At 43.0% G+C, this 17578-nt stretch overlaps 1 protein-coding gene across 1 annotated transcript in view; it reads right to left on the bottom strand.

Annotated features, from left to right (window-relative positions):
- The window catches only part of SLC10A6 (solute carrier family 10 member 6), a 28762-nt gene extending 13326 nt beyond the window's left edge, over window positions 1-15436 (bottom strand). Inside the window, exons 1-2 of the mRNA XM_004756124.2 lie at window positions 15057-15436; window positions 492-610 (exon numbers count right to left, since the gene is read on the bottom strand). Of these exons, the coding sequence (XP_004756181.1) occupies window positions 492-610; window positions 15057-15433 (496 nt within the window). The 5' untranslated portion in view covers window positions 15434-15436. The remainder of the gene's footprint in view (window positions 1-491; window positions 611-15056) is intronic.
- Between the last annotated feature and the right edge of the window lie 2142 nt (window positions 15437-17578).

The raw sequence follows: 17578 nt of genomic DNA, 5'->3' as shown, positions 1-17578 counted from the left end.
TATGCTCTAATAATAGAAAGGAATCATCCATGTTGGATCAGTAAAAATGTCAAGGCTCACAGGCCATGTGAAAAGTGGAGTTTTGGGAAGTAAGGTCTCATTAGACCCACTGTGATCCAGTTAACCTTTGGATCTTAACAAGACCAATGGCTTTGCAGTGCACTATATAAGTGTGTTTTTAGTAAGTAACTCCTCTTTCTTTATTTTCAGATGGGAACTCTTGTAAGGTTAAAAGCTTGGATTTTGCCATCAGATCCCTGAGTCAGAATTCAATTCTTCACTCATCAGCAGCACAAACTTGGTAAGATTACTTAACAGATTCTACGATCCTAAAAACCTAGGAAGTGGAACCAGTCATAGAATCTATATAGAAGTGCTGGAGAACGTGTTCATTTAGAAACCCACAGAGAGGACACGCATAACAAACACCAGCTCTTATCATTCCCATCACCATTACTATTACTATTCCGTTCCATCAGCCCCATACAGACCTATGTTCTGATACGGGATGGTAAGATTTTGCTCAAGATTCCAGGACAAGGTGTAGACATACAGGCAGAGCGGCATCATTCCCAGAGCGGCCACTGTGGAACAGGTTGTCATGGTGATGCTGAAAGTTAAATTAAAATGATGCTTAAGAGAAGAAGTTTGAGGGTTGCCTGGCTTGCTCAGTCAGTGGAGCGTGTGACTCTTGATCTCAGGGTCATGGGTTCAAGCCCCACACCGGGCATAGAGCCTACTTTAAAAAAAAAAAAAAAAGGAAGAGTGTGAAACAATGGATTTAAGTCCTGACCAAAAGCAACACCCAGGGCCTTTGAGATTACGTGGGGCAAGTTACTTGAAGCTCACTCCTGTCTTGTGATTCAACAAATGACAGCTGTATTTGTGGTCTAGAAAGAGATTTCCAGCAGTATTTGATGCTCCTCCATCAACCCATATTTATTTGAGAACCTACTTGTCCTCAGTGTTCTGGTAGGTACCATAAGGGTTTTTGTTGTTGTTGTTTTTGCTTTATACAGTTTTTTTTTCTATTGAGCTATAATTCATAAAGCATAAAATTCATTGTTTTAAGTGTTTTAATATATTCACAAGATGTGCAACATTCTCTATTTCCATAATTTTTTTACCAACCCAAAGAGAAACCCCCTCAGCTGCTGCTCCTCATGCTCTGCTTTTCCTAGTCCCGGCAACCAGTAATCCGCTTTCTGTCTTTATCGGATTTCCCATTCTGGACCTTTCATATGAATACTGTCATTACAATATATGGCCTTTTGTGTGTGTCTGGCCTCTTTCACTTAGCATAATGTTTTTGAGCTTCAGACACATTTTTTTCTTTTTTTAAATTTTATTTATTTGAGAGAGATCACAAGTAGGCAGAGAGGCAGGCAGAGAGAGAGGAGGAAGCAGGCTCTCCGCCGAGAAGAGAGCCCAATGCGGGGCTCGAACCCAGGACCCTGAAATCATGACCGGAGCCGAAGGCAGAGGCTTTAACCCACTGAGCCATCCAGGCGCCCCTCAGCCACATTTTGGCATGTATCAGCACGCCATTCCTTTTCATGTTAGAGTAACAGTCTACTGCGTGGGTAGACCACATTATTGCTGCCCTTCCATTAACTGAGAGACATTTGAGGAGTTTCCAATTTTGGGTTATTATGAACAATGCAGCTATGAATATATGTGCACAATTTTTTGTGCAGACATGAATTCAGTTCTCTCAGGTGGATACCAGGAGTGGAACTGCTGGATCACAGCTGAACTTGCTCAGGAAATGCTATTTCCAAAGCAGCTGCACCGTTTTTCACACCTGCCATCCATCCATGGAGGTGCCCTGTTAAAAATGTTTGCCTTAGGAACACCTGGTAGCTCAGTCGGTTGAGCGTCTGACTCTTGGCTTCGGCTCAGGTCACGATCTCATGGGACCTGGGAACAAGCCCAGTGCAGAGCTCCACATTCAGCAGCTGTCTGCTTGGATATTCTCTCCCTCTCCTGCTTTCCCTGTTCTCTTTCTCTCAAATAAGTAAATCTTTTTTTTAAATGTTTGTATTTTTAGAAGTTTGCATATTCATAAGAAATACTGGTCTGTAGCTTTGTGCTTGCATAATTTCTTTGTCTAATTTTGCTAACACGAAATGGAAATAGGGCAAGCCTGCCACAAGGCTAAGCATTTGCCCAGCGTGAAGTGTTATAAATATCTGTCAGAAGAAGTTACCCAAACACCGCATGCACCAAGATTCCAAGGGACAAAAAAGGGATCCCCCCCAGCACAGATTCTCAGACAGAACAAGCTGGACAGAGCCAGAGAATTTGCAGAACCATAGCAAGAAAGAATTGATGTGGGATGCTAGACTCAATTAGAAGTCTGCTTTGAATTCTAATGTTGTATAATCCCATGATTAGAAACAGGAATTGGAGTGGTGAGTTGCAATCGAAAGTATGATTTCTGGACTCCAAAATGGTGCTGTAGTTGACAAAAGAACGGGTCACTTAGCATCAACCTGGCGGGGGTGGGGGCGGTACACATTAAGTTAGGTATGACAACAGGACATGCATCAGAAATATCCTGGGTGGGCAAAGGAAAACTCAGGACCACAGCTGCTGCCAGTACTAGACTTGGGAATCTGGCCATCTTGGGAAGTGAAATGTAGGTGCAGGAGCTGAATGAACCAAACCCAAACAGCCGGACCACAGCCACGCCACACAGCTTTACCGGGAAAACAAATGACAATAATCAGAACGGAGTTTTGGTCTTTGTTAAACAATGCTGGAATGATGTCTTTTCTTTTCTTTTCTTTTCTTTTCTTTTTTAAGATTTTATTTATGTATTTGACAGAGAGAGATACAGTCAGAGAGGGAACACAGGCAGAGGGAGAAGCAGGCTTCCCACCAAGCTGGGAGCCCGATGTGGGGCTCCATCCCAGGACCCTGGGATCAGGACCTGAGCCAAAGGCAGACGCTTAATGACTGAGCCACCCAGCCGCCCTGAAACTGGAATAATTTCTGATAGACAATTCATTTCTCTTTGCTGTGATGAGATTGTCTCCAAGTGAAAAGGATAACAAATTTGGTACTGTGAGTCTTGAGGATTTGCAAGTACATTAATATATAGGAGTGAAAATCCTTTAGTTTAGAACCTTTAAAGACCCTTTTTCCTTTTTTTTCTTTTTCTTTTTTAAGAAGACAGGGAGGGACAGAGTGAGTGGGAGGGAGAGAATAAGCAGGCTCCATGCCCAGTGTTGAGCCCATGTGGGGCTCGATCTCACGACCCTGAGATCATGATCCATAAAAACTCTTAACTACCACAGTTTTATTGCATCATACGGAATGCTATTGCTTCATAAATTTATAATATGTTGTTTCTATTTTTTCCAAATATATAAAGCCTTATTTCTCTAAGTCTTTACATTTCTTAACTGGAGAACAGGAATTAGTCACACAGTAAAATGCACAGCTTCGTACAAGGAGGAAAGCATGCATAATGAGAGACCAGGGGCTCGGGGAGCAAACCCCCTACTCTGGACGGGTGAGGGAGGGGAGCCACGGTGCATGTAGAGAAAGGGCAGAGGAGTGGACGGAGAGCTAGGAGAACATGCTTCTTGAAAGCTGAGAAAAAGAGCTGTTGAATGAAAGCTAAATGCCAGCAGAAGATCAAAAAGGATGAGAGCCCAAGAAGTGGAGTTGGGACCATCCAACCTTTCCCCAGTTTTTTGTGCCTCCACCTCAGAACCATCCTTTCCTCCTTCAGCCCTGCTCCCAACTCCCAAGCGTGGGCTGTCCTTTGTCCCCCTCTGGGGGACGGAACCAGTGAAAGAGTCAGCAAAATTAGGGGAACTAGGTAAATAGAAATCAGATGTCCTTCAGGCCAATATTTTTTAATTGCACGGCAAAATTACACAACCTGTCTAAGCACGTACAAACTGTCTCTAGACAGTTAATGCTGCTCTGTTTGATGAGGTGAGGCAAATAGAGCATCACATAACACAACCCCGGGGGGTAGAGCTAGAGTCTGTCCACCTCAACTCCGGATCCAGGAGTCTGGAAACCTTTGAAGAGTCATTGTTTGAGGGCTCACCGTGGACTGCCTTGCGCAAAGTACACGCCCACTCTGCGTCCCGGACACAAATGGCCAAGAGACTGAGAGGCACACCACTTCCCAGCCCACCTCGGGAGCCCACCTTTATGGGAAACTGATTAGCACGGCTCCCAGTCTGAAGATTCAGGAATTTTTCTGTCAGATTCTACACTGAGGGGCTTTGCTGTAAATATAGTATGATGCATACATGGCTTGAGGATATCAAAAGCATTTTCCGCCCAAACCTGGCTGGCCCTGGGCTTATCCTTTCCTCAGGGCTGAAGCTCTCTGCACTAAGAATGTTCATCCTGGAGGAACAGCTGGCATTGCCCTCTAGACATTTTGATTGGCCTTACCTCATATACCGTACCCTACACCAGTGCTTGTTACCTATCCATGTGTGGCAGACTGGCTAACTGTGAGTTGCTTGAGGACAAGGACCTTATTGGCTTTGAATCTGGCAGCCTCGTGCTATGGCACATTGGAGGAGCTCTTTAAATAATTACTGAATAAGTGTAGGAATCAAAGAATGAACCAATGTGTCAGTACATTGGTGCTCTCTCTGCCTTCCTCCTATGTCACGTATCTGAAAATGAACCTTGAAAATCTTGGTGAAATGATCCCTTTATACTGAATTGCAGTGGCAAACATCTCAGTAGTAATCCAGAAAAAGAGAGATTTGCTACTAAATAACTAAAATCAAGCTTTTTCAAAATGTAAATAACATTTTAAGGAGCAAATATTTAGCTGATTGGTGCCCTTTTCAGAACTCCAGACTTAGGGGGCACCTGGGTGGCTTAGTCAGTTAAGTGTCTGCCTTCGGCTCAGGTCATGATCTCAGGTCCTGGATTGAGCCCCCTCTGGGGCTGCCTACTCAGCAAGGAGACTGCGTTCCCCCTCTCCCTCTGCCTCTCACCTCCCCCCCACACTCATCCTTTCTCTCTGTGTCTCTCAAATAAATAAAATCTTTAAAAATTTTTTTAACTAAAAAAAAAAAAGAAACCCAGACCTAGGTAATTCACAAGTGATTGTATATTTCCCTTCTCTTATTTCTTTTAATCAGTCCTTCTATTTTCTTTTTAAGTTTTTTGTTTCCTTAAGTTTTTCTTTTACACACTCCTATTTTATAGTTGCTTGTTCAATGAATAGAGGCTTTTTCTTTCTTCTTTCTTTTTAGCTTTGTTTTTTTCTTTTTAAAGCAATCACACAGTACACCTTACTCTGCGGCTTGGTTGCTTTTTTCCTCCCCTCAATCATAGATAGCCCTTCGGGGCAATACACGTAGCTTAAATTCTTTCACTTAAAGAATGCAGAGTACACCGTAATCTAAATATACCATGTCTTCAGTCACTTCATCAGTGATGAATAAATTGCTTTGAGTGCTTTTCCACTATAAACAAAGTTATGATAAACATTCTTATATGAATTTCACTTGAAATAATTCTTTTATTTCTGTAGAATAGATTCCTCAAAACAGAATTGCTATGTCAAAGGTCTGTTTTTTATTTCAATAGATACCACCATATTATTTTCCAAAAAGACTGTTACTTTCACAATCTTGCCCAGTACTGGATACAATCAATCCCTTTTAATTCTCATGAGAACATTGAAAAATACACCTGTTAAGGCGCCTGGGTGGTTCAGTTGGTTAAGTGACTGCCTTTGGCTCAGTTCATGATCCTGGAGTTTCAGGATCCAGTCCTGCATCTGGCTCCCTGCTCAGTGGGGAGTCTGCTTCTCCCTCTGACCCTCCCCCCTCTCATGCTTTCTCTCTCTCATTCTCTCCCTCGAATAAATAAATAAAATCTTAAAAAAAAAAAAAAAAACCAGAAAAATACACCTGTTATTTTATTATATATCTGACCCTCTATGAGCTTGCGCTTTCTTTCATACTTACTGACCTCTTGGATGTCCTCTGTAAACAGCTTTGTCTGACTTTTTCTTCTCTACTTGTAGGAGCTCTTTTAAAATTAGAGTATGTATCATCGTGTACAATACAAATAGCTTCTGCAAACTTATTGTATATTTTTGACAACACTCATGGCAATACACTGAGATACTCATATCTGTCCATTTTTTTAATTTATTTTTTTAAACATTCTTTTTTTTTTTTTAAAGATTTTATTTATTTATTTGACAGAGAGATCACAAGTAGGCAGAGAGGCAGGCAGAGAGAGAGAGAGAGGAGGAAGCAGGCTCCCCGCTGAGCAGAGAGCCTGACGTGGGACTCGATCCCAGAACCTTGAGATCATGACCTGAGCCGAAGGCAGCGGCTTAATCCACTGAGCCACCCAGGCGCCCCTGTCCATTTTTTAAAAAGATTGTATTTATTTGACAGAGAGCGAAACAGCGAGAGAGGGAACACAAGCAGGGGGAGTGGGAGAGGGAGAAGCAGGCTTCCTGATGCAGGGCTCTATCCCAGGGCCCTAGGATCATGACCTGAGCCAAAGGCAGACACTTAAAGACTGAGACACCCAGATGCCCTCTGTACATTTTTTTAATGGCTTCTGAGATTTTCTTGAATACCTAAGGGTATTCAAATATTGTCCCCACTTCTTACTTTTTTATAGGTTGATATATTTATATTTTTAGCTCATTTAACATTTATATTTTATATGGTGGAAGGTCTGAGGCTAATCTATGTCTTCTATATTGAGGGGCAAGTATGTCAATACTATTCTTTAAATAAGTAATTTTCAGTAAATTGAAGCGCCAACCTCCTTTTATGTTAAATGTCCAAAAGTATTCAATGTATCTTTTTCAAATACCAGACTCCTAATCACATTGTTTTCATAATGTGTTTTCACATATACTAGAGAAAATACTTCCACTTAAATTTTTTTTTAAGATTTTATTTATTTATTTGACAGACAGAGATCACAAGTAGGCAGAGAGGCAGGCAGAGAGAGAGGGAGAAGCAGGCTCCCCGCCAAGCAGACAGCCCAACGAGGGGCTCAATCCCAGGACCCTGGGTCCATAACCTGAGCCGAAGGCAAAGGCTTTAATCCACTGAGCCACCCAGGTGCCCCCCACTTAAATTTTTCTTTTCAAACTTTTCTTAGCAGTTTTTGCATATATTTTTGTTCTATATGAAGTTTAAAATTATTTTATCCTATTAAGAAAGATTACTTGGAGCAGACTTCTTCCTACCTAGAGAACAGAGAAAGGAAGAAAAGCAGTTTGCCACAACTCTCCAAACTCTATCCACGAAGAGGGTATAAGGGAAGCTCTTCCAAATTCTTAGCCTATGATAATGCCACATTCCTTGGCTCTTGATACTACTAAGTCCTGAAAGAAATTCCAGGACTTTAATCTTGAACTTTTGGAGAAGTTGCATAGCACATTCCCACTGAATTGCTTTGGCACAAACAGCAGAGAGGCAAGATTCATAACTGTGGGAAGGAAATGTGAGATTTCTATCAGACTGATTCTTTATCCCTGATTACGTCGGTTTCTGCTTCTGTCCTTTACACAAATGTTCAAGCCCATGGTGCTTGATAGATGGTGCTCTGCCAACTGTTAGAAATACCCATGAAGTTTTTTCTCTCTCCCTCAAATGAGTAAATAAAATCTTTTTTAAAAATGGGGCACCTGGATGGCTCAGTCAGTTAAGCGTCCACCTTGGGCTCAGGTCATGATCTCAGGTCCTGGGATTGAGCCACATGTTGGTCTCCCTGCTCAGCAGGGAGTCTGCTTCTGCCTCTCCCTCAGCCCCTTCCCCTGCTTGTGTGCTCTCTGTCTGTCTCTCTGTCCCTCTCTCAAATGAATAAATAAAATCTTAAAAAAAAAAAAAAAGAAAGAAATACTCACAAAGCTGTAAAAGCACACAGCGAACGTGTGTGAGTACAGTGGAAGTCACACCTTTCCTTTTACTGCCATGAAATCCCAATGTAGCGTAAATGGAGGATGTGGCTAACTGGGTCTCTTGGCTGTTCACATTTAGGAAACTGTTGGCAAAAGCTGACTTAGGTATAACAAGATTCCACTTGTGCTGAGAAGAATGGTATCACCCTCCCCAAACTATTACAGAGAATGAGACAGCTTCAGCAAGTCTGGACAAACAGGTAAATCCTGCCCCTCCATTAAAACAAAGAAATGACATATATATGCAGTATATGAAAACACAGTGTCTATAAGTATACCATTTTGCAATTGGATTTAAATTATGTAAAGGTTGTTTTTGTTTCAAACTAATAAAATTAGGAATTCTAACATTCAAAACTATGAAAGTACACACTTCCTTCTCCACTGGAAAAAAATTAAAAACCATGTGGCTAGGCAAATGGACATGCAGTAGGCTATCAGCTCAGGTCAACCAACTTGGACTTAGAAAAGAGTTCAAGGCCAGGTTTTCTATCCCCCAATCTAAACGTTACTCCTGTCTGCTGCCTCTCCATAACAGTAACTAGCATTTGTTGAGCACCACCTGCTAAGTATTATACCTCATGCTTTTAGGTATATGTTCCCTTTTTATCTATACAGTAACCATAGGATAGGTATTTTTAAGATTTATTTATTTATTTTAGGAGTGCAGAGGGGTAGAGGTAGAGGTGGGGAGAGGGAGAGACAGTCTTAAGCCAACTCTGGGCTGAGCTAGGGGCCCGACGTAGGGCTCAATCTCAGGACCCTGAGATCATGACCTGAGCCGAAACCAAGAGTCAGATGCTAAACTAACAGTACCTTCCAGGCACCCCACCATATGTGTAGGCATTATTTCCATTGCATAGGCAAGGAAATGAAGGTACAGAGACTTAGAAAAAGTTGCACGGAGTCACATGGATTCAATCAAAGTTCTGTCTCTCTTTTTTTTTTTTTTTTTAAGATTTTATTTATTTACTTGAGAGGGAAAGAGAGAGCACAGCAGGGAGGAGCAGAGGCAGAGGCTGAGGGAGAAGTAGACTCCCTGCTGAGCAAGGAGACCGATGCAGGACTCCATCCCAAGACCCTGAGATCATGACCTGAGCCAAAGGCAGATATTTAACCAACTGAGCCGTTCTGAAGTTCCCGCCCCGAAGTTCTGTCTCCTAAGATGGTCTTCAGTTCCCTACCAGACCATGTCAGCCTGACCTGAAGAATCCAAAGTTCTATTTTTCAGGTGTCTGCTGAAGGACTAAGAGCTACTTTAAAGGTCAAAAACCAAAACTGGCCACTGAACCCCTCAGGCTCCAGGACACAACTACATCCTTGGGGAAGAATGGACCTCGAATATCAAAAGTTGTCGAACTAAAGACAGTGGGAATGGTCCTGAGTCACACCAGTAAACAGACTGCATTTCCAGAGGGGTTTCTATATCACACACAGGCAATCAGAAAGTTCCCTTCAGTTGTTCACTTGGCATTTGTGGAGCCCTTCCCACCACTGGGCTGGCACTGAGCATGCAGAGGTGAGCCAGCCCTCGAGGAGACTGCAGAAGTCATGGGGCAGGCAGAGGAATTACTCAGGGCGTGCCATGCCCTCCTACAGATAACAAGCAGTACATATTTGGGGGGGGCCTCGGTGGCTCAGTCATTGAGCATCTGGGGTCCTGGGATCGAGCCCCAAGTGGGGCTCCCTGCTCAACGGGGAGCCTGCTTCTCCCTCTCCCACTCCCCTCTGCTTGTGTTCCCTCTCTTGCTGTCTCTCTCTGTCAAATAAATAAATAAAATCTTAAAAAAAAAAAAAGAAGTAGTAGTAGTACATATTTGGTGCTATGGGAACAGAGAGGGCAGGCATCTCTGTCAAATAGTTTCAGAAAGAAGATTGAAAACTGGGGTGGGGGGCGAGGAACACAGACTTTACAAACTGCTTTTCTTTTCCCATTGTCCAAAATACTTAAAACTTTAAAAGGCCTCAGATCCACTGCGCTTTATACCCAAAAGAATTGAAAGCAAAGATTCCAACAAATATGCACACTCAGGTTCACAGCAGCATTATTCACAAAGCCAAACGCTGGAAACGATGCAGTGTCCATGGACAACTGAATGGATCTGGTGATCTGCACATGCGTATGTATACACACAATATACAGCCTTAAAAAGGAAGGATATTCTTGGGGCGTCTGGGTGGCTCAGTGGGTTAAAGCCTCTGCCTTCAGCTCAGGTCATGATCCCAGGGTCCTGGGATCGAGCCCCACATCGGGCTCTCTGCTCAGCAGGGAGCCTGCTTCCTCCTCTCTCTCTGCCTACTTGTGATCTCTGTCTGCCAAATAAATAAATAAGATCTTTATTAAAAAAAAAAAAAAGGAAGGATATTCCGACACATGATACAACATGGATGCAGGCTGGAGACATTATGTTAAGTGAAATAAGTCAGATAGAAAAGGACAGATATTGTACGATTTCACTTAGATGAGACATTTAGTCCAATTCAAAGAGACAGAAGGGAGATCGTGGTTGACAGGGTCTGAAGGGGAAGGGGCTTGTCCCGTAAGGCGTACAGAGCTTCAGTCTGAGAAGATAAGAACTATGGAGACACGGCCGCTGCTGACCCACAGCAATGGCAGTGCACTAATGCCACTGAACTGTACCCTTGAAAATGATTAAAATGGTCGATTTTATGTTCTGTACATTTTAAAAGGACCTCAGAGAGTCTAATGCATTGATTCTACGAAAAAGGAAATTGAGGTCCAGAGAAGCAATTATTCAAAGTCACACAGCTTCTTGAGCAGAGACGAAAACACAGACCCTGACACAGTGCTCTTTTGCCGGCCCCATACAAAAACGCATAGCATTTCGTGCCGGCTCAGATTCTAAGCACTTCATGTATATTCATTCAACCCTCAGTACAACCCATGAGGCAGGTTATGCTTCCCCCTATTTTAAAAGTGAGGAAACTGAAGCATAAAAAAATTTTTTTTTTAATTTTAGAGAAAGAGAGAGAGCACACAAGTGAGGAGGGGAAGCGGAGGGAGACAGAGAATCTTAAGCAGGCTCCACACAGGACGCGGAATCTGCCAAGATGACCCAGTCAGTGACAGCTCTGCTTGCTGGCCCCAGGGTGCACCTAACCATTACAGTATAATGCCAAATCCAAGTTTTCACGTCCTACCCTCAAAGGCAAGAATTCTGTCCATCTTTAGTACAGTAGATTGTAAAAAGATCCCCAATTGGGGCACCTGGCTGGCTCAGTGGTTTAAAGCCTCTGTCTTTGGCTCGGGTCATGGTCCTGAGGTCCTGGGATCGAGCCCTGCATCAGGATCTCTGCTGAGTGGGGAGCCTGCTTCCTCCTCTCTGTCTCTGCCTGCCTCTCTGCCTACTTGTGATCTCTCTGTGTGTCAAGTGAATAAATAAAATCTTTAAAAAAAAAAAAAAAAAGGTCCCCAATTCTTCACCCTGTTCTTAGCCATGCCCTCTGCAATTTGACCTTGCAGCTCACCCATCAAGAAGCAGAAACTACTTCTCCATTCCTTGAATCTGGGCTGGTCTTGCAAAATGCACTGGCCAATGGGATGTGGTAGAAATGATAATGAACTGGTTTCCAGCCCAGATATCAAGAGACCTTGTATGCTTCCTCTTTTTCAGAACCTGCTTCTGTCATATGATCAGGTCTAGGCTAGCCTGCTGGAGAATGAGAGACCTTCTGGAAGAGAATCCAGTAGTCCCAGATGAGACTATCCAAGACCAATCTACATTTATCCAGTCCCCACACATGTAAAAGAACCTAGTCAAGATGAGCTGAGCTCAGTCCAGGAAAAGGGTAATTTTTTAGGCTCTTCATATATATACACCAGCCTGTTGCTTTCCAGAACAATTATAACGAAGAATAATATTATGACTAGAAGGGACCAAATAGGCATTCTAGGCTGAGGGAATGGAAGTTGGGAAAGTGTGGGATATGTTCAGAGAACAACGAGTAGTCCATTTTCACTACAGACTAGTTTGTGCTTATTGGGAAATAAACCCGGAGAAGTAGGTTAGACCTGGCTTAATGTCTACCCAGGTCTCTAGGTGTTGAGAAGCCTTTATATGCATAACATGTCCATTTCTGTTTACAATACCATAGGGAAGTGTTATGATTTCCAGTTACAGGAAAGAGTTACCAAGTCAGGATTTAAATATAGACATTCTCACCCCAGAACTGCTTCATCCACATACTCTAAAACCACGGTGGAGACACCCAAGATGGTGAGAAGACTGTGAAGATGCTGCAATTGGCCAGGAAAGGAATTAGGAGGGCCTGCCCTAAAGAACTGGCAGTGGAGAGGAGGAGGAAGCACTGGCTGTGAGTGACAAGCGAGAGGATGGGCCACAGGTCTAGACATCGGATTGAGGGAATGAGCTGAAGAATGAAAGGAGCCACGGGGGAAGGCTTAGGTGATGAGCCCAGGTGACTGGGACAGCAAGGGTGTTACCGCCTCACATGTAAAATGCAGAAACTGGTTTATACATGTTGATTCTGAAACTCCCTGCTTGGGGTGAACACCAGGAGAACTACAGGTAGACGGAATGAAGTACAGAATTAAGGCACGTATGTTTGGGCAATCTGCACAAAGCTAGACCTCAATTTCCTCTTTTGTGAAACAAAGATGTTCTTCTAAAGTCCTATGGATTTTATCTCACATGAAAACAGAATTGCTACAAAGGACTATCCAATTTTTTCTTTTTTGTCTTGAAAGTTATTTTTGTTGGTAATCAAGTGGGAAGAAATGTAATGAACTTGGACACGCAATCAAGAGCACTGAATTTTCTCCTAGTTGCAATTTTCACTGAGAATTAAGATTTTTGTTACTCGTATCAATAAGCTTTTGAAAATCTAATGTTTAGTCACTGTTTTAAAATTTCATTTCTTACAGGGTTTGGTTTTGTTTTGTTTTTTGCTTATTTTTTGTTTGTGAGATTCACAATCAAAATTTCTAAAAAGGGGGAGAAGTAGTTAATATTTATTACGTATCTACCATGTGCCTGGCACCCTGAATATATATTTCCTCCTTAAAATACAGTCTTGTGGGGAATAGGTAATTGTAACCCATTTTACAAATGAGGAGATGAGGTTTATAGGTTAAATAATTTGACTAACATGAAGCTAATTAAGGACAGAGTTGGCAAAAGGAAGTAAAATGAGCTTTATCTTTTATAGACTTCCTATTCACTGGTACTTTTACTACAATGTCGACTAATAAAAGATGAAGTTAATAAACGTTCTCTTTCCCAGAGCAGAAGTGTTTGAGAACACTGCTTTAAGATTTATGCTCCTACTCAGAACAGAAGATTGAGTTGTGTTAATAAATGGCATGGAAGAAAATGCCTAAATTGCAGGGTGATGAGAAACAGATGTGAATTCCCATCTGCCTTCTTCCACACTTGGCTGGAGCATTTGGCAAACTCCTTAACCAATCTGAGTCCCAATTTTCTCAGCTGTTAAAACTCAGGATAAGAAAGGGTCACTTACAAAGGTATTATAAGAACCACGAAAGAAGAGAAAGAGTACAGAAAGCACCTACTTCATGCCTCACAACATACTCACTCAATTTGTACAATGTCCTTTTCCTTTCCAAGAATATTTAGGCCTCACAACTTACCACTGATATGTAGACTGCGTAAAAAATACTTTTCATCTTCCAATTTTCATGTTAATGATCAACTTTATGTAATCAGCATTAGCAGTGCATGTTAATGTATTTTTTTTGGATTGGTGATTCTTTTCAAACCCCCAGTAAGTGGGTAACTCAAAGCATTGTCATATGAAAATTAACTCTTCCACGTGGAATGAATCCATTAAAATTCACAGGTGAAACAGTTTGTCTGCTAAGCATTCAGCACATGCAGGGAACTGGAAGCCCAGACCTGCAGCTGCTCCACTGATGCCAACTCCCAGCACCACCAGCACCTCGGATTCACCATGCAGCACGTAATAAATCTCAACTACATGACCTACACATCGAGCAAAGATTTACATTCATAACTCATCCTCCCCTTGCGTAGGAGGTGAAATAGTTCGTAAGTAAACAAAGAATCTAGAAAGACCACTGTTGTTTGCTTTTATTTTCCCAACTGTGCCTTCTCTATTCTTTCTTTTAAAAAAAAGGGGGGGGGTTTATTTGTTTGTCAGAGAGAGAGAGAGCACAAATGGGGGGAGCAGCAGGCAAAGGGAGAAGTATTCTCTCCACTGAGCAGGGAGCCCAACTCGGGGCTTGATCCCAGGACCTGGGATTATGACCTGAGTGGAAGGCTGCAGATGCTTGACCGACTGAGCCACCCAAACATTCCCTCTATTCCTTCTTCAAATGCCCTTTTTTCAGTATCAAAAAAGGTACTCCCAAAGATATGTGATTAATTCCTCCTCATTAAAGTGTACATGAATAATAAAGACTAGTGTCTCCCAGAGAGCATTTATTTACACAACTGGGTAAGGTCCCTGCCTTAACCCAAAAGAATGAGATGCTAATGATGAATGTTTAGTCTGCAAACTAACAAGGAAGAACATTTTCGGTCATAAAAGTCTTTATGTTGCTCCCCAGGTCAACTCAACTAACTCCAGCAGCACTTAAAACAGGCTATGTCTATCACATACCCCAAAAGCTCCTTTACCCAGTGCCCCCAAATACTTCATAAAATAGATGTAAAGGTAACACTTGCTGACTAGAGCAACAGGGGTGTCATTCTGGTTCTGCCACCACCACTCCCACCACCACCAAAGAGACCCCTACCGTGAGCTTTCTGGGATACTCAGCCTATGTCCTGGGAGACTGGGAAGCAAGACTGTTAACACTGCCAGTGTGGGCGAGAATGAGTTCATGCCTAGGACGGGCCATCAGGGGAGGAGGAAACCTGCCTCCACTATTACACATGAACCGAGCCCTACTACTCAGGGAAGCAGCTGCCAGTAACACAGCGGATGATCGCAACCCAGCACATTTTAAGCTCAGAAAGGAAAGTCCTTTCTTTTTTTCCAGGACTGGACTCCATAAAACACTACCTACTGGAACCTCTACCTAAAGATCAGCAGAATTTAAACACAAAGGTGTCAGGGCTATTGGGGGAGACTTCTGGGCTTCTCTAGTGTACCTTACCTGAGATCCATATCTCCTTCGACCCAGAAGGTGAAAATGTTAGAGATGGTTCCCCCAGGGCAGCACCCCATGACGAGAACGGCAATAGCTTGGACGGGCTTCAGAGAGAAACTGATGGCCAGGAGATAGGCTGTGAGAGGCATGAGGCCAAACTGGCAGAGGAGTCCCACAGCAATGCCCCAGGGTCTCCTGATGTGTGCCCCGAGCTTCTGGAACTCCACAGAGCATCCCAGGGAGAACATGAGCAGGCCCATCATCACGGCGGACACCACTGTGAAAACGAGTTCGAGGTTCCCATGTGCCTCCAGTCCCACCGGCAGCTCCTCCTCTGAACTGTTAGCAGCACAGGCTGAGCTGCTGGAACAGTTGGCTCTCATCTCTTCATCTCCTTAAGGCAGCATCACAAATGAACGTCTGCCGCGATGGCTGGGCAGGTCTCGGCCACGTTTTGTAATAATGCAACCAAGTCATGCATGGAGAATCATTCCAATGCTTATTGGCCAGCCAGGTGATTCAGCCTAATCTGATCAATGCATTCATGAATGGCATTATAAAAGTAATTATCATGGGCACGAAACATATAATAAACTGCAGTAAGTAAGGCTTTCCACTTCTGTTCTTACTCACCACTGAATATTCAAGTGAAATGAGACAAGCAAATTTATTGTCAAGTGGAGTGACTGGGCTGTGTCGTCAGCATCACATTGTGTTCCAGGAAAATGGGTTGAGTGCCAAGACGTAATTTGTCCAAATTCAATGGGGATTTCAAAGAACCAGGATGCAATGCTTTATGAGGAGGAAGGCTAACTGGAAAAAACAAAGGCGCTAAGCCAAAGCCACTCCCCCTCGCATTAGCAAAACATTTCTGTTGAAAATATTAAAGCAAAAGTTCAGTTAAGAAAATGTCAGGAGGGAGCAAGGATCGATCGTTTCAGGAGTGCTTCAGAATTCGTCTCAATTTTTCTTCTTTATTGATTCCTTTTTTTTTTTTTTAAGTACGCGCCAAACCCAACCTAGGGCTTGAACTCAGGACCCTGAGGTCAGGAGTTGCATGCTCTACTGACTGAGCCAGCCAGGCATCCCTCAGTTTGTCTTCTTTTTCTACTAGAATTTGTATCTGAAGCCAGTAATTAAACAACCTGTAAGAATAATATGGTATTAAGCACCTGAATTGTTTCATCAAACATGTGAAAACTCATTTCTGTACCCAAAATAATACAAGGAAGCTGTCACTTTCTTTTGGAGAACAGAGTCGGCTTTGGGATGCCACACCCTGGGTCTCGTGATGAGGTCTGGGAATTCTGGAAGAGAATGTAATAAAGAGCTTGTCTTGAAGGCTGGGGATAGTCTGAGGCCAGCCTCTGACCGCAATGGCCCAGGGGCCCTTCTCTTTGTCTTAACCACACAGACACACATTTCATTGGAAAACCAGACAAGGAAAATATGGTTCCATGAAACTAAACCTACAAAACAGCAGATGCCACACCCTTTCTCACAGAGAGCAGAAAGTTTATTTATGGGGTAATGGTTGGTGACAAGGTACACTTTATAAAATACCTCTACATGTCTTAAGAGGAATATTAGCTATGCATTGTTTATTTTGGGATTAGCAAATTATTTTCCATGACAAAATGCTCTGAGCATGTTTGCCAAATATAAATACAAATTAAGGAGCACCTGGGTGGCTCAGTTGGTTAAGCATCTGCCTTTGGCTCAGGTCATGATGCTGGGGTCCTGGGATCAAGTCCACATCAGGCTCCCCACTCAGCGGGGAGTCTGCTTCTCTCTCTGCCCCTCCTGCTTGTGCTCTCTGTCTCCCTCTCAAAATCTTGAAAAAATACAAATAAAATACAAATGCGAAATAAAATCTGACAATTTGAGGGATACCTAGGTGGCTCAGTTGGTTGACCTTCCAAACCTTGGTTTTGCCTCAGGTCATGATCTCAGGGTTGAGACTGAACTGGGTATTTCACACTCAGCGGGGAGTCTGCTTGAGTCTCTCCCTCTCCCTCTGCCCCTCCCCCACTAAAATAAAGAAATAAATCTTTAAGAAAAATCTGACTATTTGAAGAAAGTGGAGAGTATAAACTGGCTTAGGCAAAGACACTGTAAAAGCAGCTCTGAACGTAGAAACTCGCTGGAAGCCGTCAGAGGTCAGCATGAGGACCTACTGGTACCAACTCTTGATTCAAGCCCAAGAATAAGCCAGCGTTTACACCAAGCTTGGTAAGTCTGTCAGAAGACAACCCAGGAGGCGCCGGGGTGGCTTAGTAAGTTCAACATCTTCCTTCAGTTCAGGTCATGATCCCAGGATCCTGGGATCCAGTCCCGCTGCAGGCTCCCTACTTAGTGGGGAGCCTGCTTCTCTCTCTGCCTGCTGCTCCCCCTGCTTGTGTGCTCTCTTTTCTCTCTCTTTGATAGACAAACAAATGAATAAATAAAATCCTTAAAAAAAAAAATGAAGAAGAAGAAGACAACCCAGAACCACCTGTGCTGTATCAGTGAAAAGCTCAGCAGAGAAA

This window comes from Mustela putorius, unplaced genomic scaffold (assembly GCF_011764305.1).
Source record: "Mustela putorius furo isolate JIRA1106 unplaced genomic scaffold, ASM1176430v1.1 tig00000382_pilon_pilon_pilon, whole genome shotgun sequence".
Classification (NCBI taxonomy): Eukaryota; Metazoa; Chordata; class Mammalia; order Carnivora; family Mustelidae; genus Mustela; species Mustela putorius.
The sequence above is the reverse complement of the archived record's forward strand: the minus strand, read 5'-3'. Positions and strand labels throughout refer to the sequence as shown.